At 42.3% G+C, this 5,987-nt stretch overlaps 1 protein-coding gene across 1 annotated transcript; it reads right to left on the bottom strand.

The window, feature by feature from the left end:
- Positions 1–1,110: 1,110 nt before the first annotated feature.
- LOC148098774 (uncharacterized) lies at positions 1,111–5,092 on the bottom strand. The gene is made up of 2 exons (XM_087850714.1): positions 2,910–5,092; positions 1,111–2,510 (listed from the first exon to the last, which is right to left on the bottom strand). The coding sequence occupies exons 1-2, from the start codon at positions 4,833–4,835 to the stop codon at positions 2,361–2,363; spliced, it is 2,076 nt and encodes a 691-aa protein (XP_087706840.1). The 5' UTR covers positions 4,836–5,092; the 3' UTR covers positions 1,111–2,360.
- Positions 5,093–5,987: the final 895 nt, after the last annotated feature.

Genomic DNA, 5,987 nt, shown 5'->3' with positions numbered 1-5,987 from the left:
TTTTTTTAGGTACAGTAACACAGTCTTTCTTTGTCATCACTTTGTACTCGTCAACTGCATCTGCACTAACAGCCTGTATAAAAGCTTTCACCTTGTGTCTTTTGAGGCTGGGAAATGCTTTTCTCACTGTGCTGTACAGTTTAGCTTGGTCAGTCTTATTCACAATGTATTCAATTACATTGTAGCCTATAATAGGGCATGTGAGCTGAAAACCTTTCATTACCAACATGGGGATGGTCAATTTCTCAGTTTGTTCAGTTCCGGAAACAAGTTGGAAGGTTGTCTCAACCCACCCAAGATATGGCATGTTGGTCCCATTTGCTGCGGTCAGGGTGAGTTCAGATGTGTCCATAATATCTGCTACATCTCTCAGCTCTTTGTGTGGCAGATAGTCCTTTTTCCACTTCTCATCGATGATTGATACCTGTGAGCCTGAGTCCCATAGAGCTTGAAGTCTGTTGCCGTCCAGGAAACACTCAACCAGACATTGCCTGCCCACCAGAGATGTGACTTTGTGAGGGGTGTTTACATGAGCTGACGGCAGTGGTACCTGAACAGTCTCATTGTCTTTGTTAGTCTTTAAGCCAGTGCATTGTCTCTTATGTTGTCTCCAGTGTTGTTTCTGGCATGTTCTTGAACAATAAAGTGGGTTTTTACATGCTGAACACTGTCTCATGCCTGACTTTTCTTGTTTACAGTTGGAGCAATGTTGGGACTTGTGGATGATGGGCATGGTTAACACTCGTCCCTCGGTGGTAACCATTGCTGGTTTAAATGTTTCTCTTTATATGGTCTCATACCTCTGCTTCTACATCCAGCCTGAAAGTGTTCTCTACTCCCACAGAGGTAGCAGTGGGTGCAGCGCTCGTTGACTCCATTCTGCTGGCAGATGTGGCACCTCCTCTCACGGCGGACTGGACTACCTGTGTAGTGCTGTACAGGATACTGAGGGGGTGGTGGTCTTTGACGGGGGCCTTGGAAGCTAAAATACTGCTGGTCCCTATCATACTGCATAACTGGTGGTGGGGCATATGACTGAGGACCAGGCACCGGCTGCTGTAGACTCTCTTTCATCTGAGCTATCTCTGCACTGAGACCTTTCAGGGAGGCTACACCCGTCTTAAGCTCCGCTAACTCAGTTAAAAGCTCGGGTGGTATCTTAGCTTTAACTTCTTTCACAGGGTTCTTAGCCGGTGACACATCATCTGACTGCACTCACACTTGTAGCAGTCTGTGATGCTAAACATCTCTTCTTGTTTTTCCTTTCTGCCTCATTGGCACAAGCCATATTTAACCTCTCTAACAGGAGTTCATCAGGTGTCTTAGAGTCTAACAGGAGTGGCTGCATATCTATCCTGACACTGTCACTCTGGAAGCCTGTGAGTACGGTGTGCAAACACATACGCTGGACTAAAGCTGGGCCGTATTTGAGTCCTGACTCGGATTCTTGGGAAGCAAATAAGACTTTCTGCTTTAGATCTAAAACTCTCATCAGGAAGCTTTGAGCAGTCTCTTTTGGGGTCTGTACCTCAGAGGCAAGTTGTTTATACAGTTCGGTGGCGCTCTTCTCCTGGAAATGGGAGCGCAGTATGCGGCGTAGAGTCGGAAGGGTGAGTTGAGCTTTTCCCTCCAAATAGCTGCGTAGTTGTAGACCTGGCAAGATAGCTCTGATGACAGCATCTACAATGTCAAGCTCTGAGTAGCCTCTGCTCAGTCCATTTTCGATCTGGTGAGCAAGACTGGAAAATGTCAGTTTATCTTTTTGACCTGGTTCGCCAATCTGGCCTGATATTTTGAAATCTTTCTGCCAGTAAGGGCTTGGTCGTTGGGGGGTACTTGACACAGATGAGTTAGGGACAAAACGATTACCTTGGGAGTGAGAAATAACCGCTGTGTTAACTGCATTAGCTGTCTCTGTTACCAGTGTGGTTGCAGTGTTTGGTTGCTCTCTGTGCCCTGAATCACCCCCTTCATTTGCATTTGGTTCAGTCTCAATAATCGTCTCTTTCATTACTTCAGCAATCTTATCATTAAGCAACAACAGTTCTGACATTCCTTCATCCTCAAGTACTGTTATATCTTCTCTCTCAATGTGTATTTGGGTGTGTTAGCAGTGACAGTCGTGTTTTTCTGCTAACATCTATTTTCTCTGCAATGCCAAGGAACTCGCAGATTGACACTAGTTGATCTTTGGACAGAGTGTGCATTTCACGCACAACCTCTTCTTGCAGCTCTTCCACCGAAGACATTGTGGCTGTAGGCAGGAAGAATTTTGCATGTACAGGTGACGCTGAGCTGAGTTGTTTTTGCAGCCTCTGATGATCTCTGGCTGGCCTCAGGAAACATGCGCTAAAACACAGCTACCAGTTCGCCTCGACAGCAACACTTTCCTCACTGCAGTCTGCCTGGGTTGTAGTGGGGGGATTTAGCTGGCTTGGACTGCAATGTGCAGATTGTGGACACCGGACATCTAAGCAGCTATCCCAGCGGTGCCTCCAAATGTTACACCCCTGAAAACAGGGGGAAAAGAATCACGAGAGTGATTATAACTTGCGTCTCTCATGCAGTCGTTTAATGCAGTGAGGAGAACACGCGAAAGCCCCCTAGTGGAGAATAGAGACACTACTAATCGATCCCAGAAAAAGCTTACTAGCGGATCAGAGATTTATAGATTGCAGTTCTCTTAAATAACATGAAAGCCATTAATATAACGTGAAAAAAATAAACTCGTAACCATTTTCTTACCATATTTACCTTATTTTGTCCTTATATCAACTGATATAAATTAGTATTAACTGAACAGTTTTATATGCAGTAGTCCTTCAACCTGTCACACGATGACCCGGCTGATGGGGTCTGTTACTTAATTATGGGGGTGTGTTGGTTAATCTGGAGAGTCTACTGCTTACATTCTGCAATGCCGACGTTTTGCCTACGAGAGGAGGGAGGAAATAAACCTTTTTTTCTGTCTTTTGAGGAATGCTGGAGATGAATCTGGTTGAGCGCCCAACCTCAGACTGCTCATATGATTTCGCCATAGAGTTTGACTTGGCCTTGGTGGAAATCTGAGGTAGCGGGGCGTACTTTGCCCTCACCTCAAGTGTCAGTTGTTTATTTTCTTCTACAAGGCTGCTGTTCTTATCCTCATATACAGAAAGGATTCGCTGTGTTGTTACTAACTGCTTTTTGAGGTCGCGATTTTCCCACTCACATCTGTGGAGTTTCTGTATGGCATCTTTGTTTTGAAGTGCAGCCTCCTGGTTCAGCGTTGACCGTAGTTCTTTAATTTCTTTGTCCTTTTCTGTGACCAGCTGTTTATATTTGCATAACAGGCGGTCCCGGCGGTGCTGTTCAAATACTAATGCGTGACTGGACATGTGTATTTCTCTTTTAGCGTTAAGTCTGTTTGTTTGCCACTGCGAGAAGATTTTTTCCTGCGTTTTTGCAGCGTATTTGTCCAGCTCAATGGCAACCTTTAAGGAATTCTCCTCACGCAGGTCCTTTACCTGCTCCGTCAGACGGTCAATTTCCTGTTTTTGTCCTTCAATCGTTTGTCTTTGAATTGAACTCATTTGAATTTCAGTTTCCAGCTCTTTTATGTTTTGTTGCTGCTGAAACACAATTTCTTTGTAGTGTGTGAGCTCTTTGTCCACCTTTTCTTTGTCTGCCAAAATCTGGACCAGCCTTTTCTTAACTACGTTGCGCTCCTTGTTGACACAAGCAAGTTGTTTGGCCTGTGCCGTCTGCGCTTCTGCCTGCTTTTGTTTGGTGAGCTCCAGTTTATTTTTCACAGCAAAATACCTGGTCTGATACTTGGATAGGTCTGCTTGAATCATTTCTCGTTCACTATTCTTTTGTTCTGCGTCTTTTGTCAGTGACTCTATGGTGTCCTTAAATTGACTGATCACGGTCTTAGCCTCAGATAACTCCTTATTAAGTTTTTCATTCCAAAACTCATCATGCGTCATCTGTATTTTTAGTCTGTGTTCTGTTTCTTTCAGAGCATTTCTCAGACTGACAATCTCATGATCTTGGGATGTCACTTTCTTGAAGGATTCCCGACTCTCACTTTCAAGTTTGGCTATTTGTTCATTTTTCATCTGCAGGACTTTCTCCAGGTGTTGCATGTTAGAAAGCTGCTTTGAGGCTTCCTTTGTCTGACTTTCTATTTCCTCTCGTTTTTCTTTTAACTCTTTTACTAGTTTTTTATTGTCCAAGTCCTTTCCCAAAAGCAAATCTGACAGTTCATTTTTTTTCATTATCAATGCGTTTTTCTCCATAATGACCCTGTCCTTTTGCTCTTCAAAATCCTCTGCTTTTTTTTGCCATGTTTTAATTTCAGCTTTTAATTTCTCTTCTTGTGCCTCCACTGTTTTAAGTCTGTCTCTACATTGAAACAGCGTGCTAGCCTCTACAAGATATTCTGATGTCCTTTTTTCAAAGTTGACCCTCTCTTCTTTGAGCTGGTCCTGGACTCTAAGCTCATTTTTTATCTGTTCTTCTTTTTCCTTCAGTTCTTTTACTTTTTGGTTTTTTTCAGTGGTCACCTGCTTTAATTCTTGCTTCAGGGCCTCATTTTCTTTGCTCAGTCTATTGACTTTTCCTTGAAGACGAGACAGAAATTCCACATCTTTTTCTTTCTGCTCCCTTCTCTTTTTTTCAGTGGCATGTTTCCTTTCCAGGTCTTTGCATCTCTTTTGAAGGTCCAGGATTTTTTTCTCATATTTCTCTGATCCTGCGGCCTTCATCTCACATTGAGCCATATGTTTTCTTAGTTGGTCTATTTCTGAGAGATGGGCCCCGGCTTCCTGTTTAAGCCTCGAAATATCATCCATTTGTTGTTTACACACCTTAACTGATATTGTCTTCTGCTGTTCCTTGTTCTCAGCTATGAGGCGTTTTTCTTTTTTTCTTAATTTTTCAAGTTGTTTATGCTGTAATTCTAGTGTGGCAGCTATTTTTAAATGAATGTATTTAATTCGTATTTATATTGTTTGCGCAAAGTTATCAAGTGCAACTAGTTATCTACTCAACTAGGTAATGTGGGTTCCAAATGGAAACTCAAACTAAAAAGCTAGTGTAGTGCTTACAGTTTCTGTCTACATGGGGTGCATTTGTGGGTTTTCTCGAAACCTGGCTCCGCCCCCTACAGCTGTCTTCAAAGGCAATTCTGTGATGTCACAAATGGCTTTGAAGAAGAAAAACATTAATGCTGTTTGTCTTGACTCTTATGGTAAGTGTCCTTTTTGCTCTTCTGTTCTTAATTAGTGTGAATGCTGTAAAAGCATTCAAACACCGTTAGATTCCTCTTCTTTTGGACATGACTGCTTGTATTTTTCTTATTTTTAACATTTATATTTTTAAATTTATTCAACTTTATTCAACAAAAATTTCCCATGTATTTCAATGGGGAGACCCTTCAAATTCTCCTTCAACTCACTCCTCTTTCAACTCTAACTACTTCCACATACATTGACGTAGAGCCACCATTCAAACTTTAAAACGCAGACAAGACATTCAACTATTCAACTTGTATTTATCTTTTCAATATCTATTATACTTTTTCTTCAGTTCCAGTTTAAGTTTCATCCTTTTTTTCAGCCGTTTCAGAGTTTATAATGGGTGTGTATGGGACGGAATGTTGGCGCTAGAGTGAGACAGCTCAACTGCTAGAGTGAGAGGAGGGGGGGAATTAATCTTAAAATCTTTTCTTAAAACTGCTGCTGTGTCCGCAGCGTTTGCTCTACAGATATGATTTTACCATCAAAACGTAGCCATCGCTGTCCTCTTTCATCCAATGTGTTTATTGTTGTAATAGGTGTTATGGTTCTGTCATAAATGTCACCAATGCACAGCCTCCTCCCTCCAACTCTTCCATAGACTCTAATGTTAAAATGGCTCAGAAGGTTCGTTTGAAAATCAGAAGAGCAGGCTGTCTTTACACTGTCACCACGTCCATATAATAAACTCCACAGGCATGAAAACTG

The sequence above is a fragment of the Neolamprologus brichardi genome, chromosome 14 (genome assembly GCF_056152115.1).
Source record: "Neolamprologus brichardi isolate AB-2024 chromosome 14, ASM5615211v1, whole genome shotgun sequence".
Taxonomy (NCBI): Eukaryota; Metazoa; Chordata; class Actinopteri; order Cichliformes; family Cichlidae; genus Neolamprologus; species Neolamprologus brichardi.
Note: the sequence above shows the minus strand (reverse complement) of the source record. Positions and strands in the feature narration are given on the sequence as shown.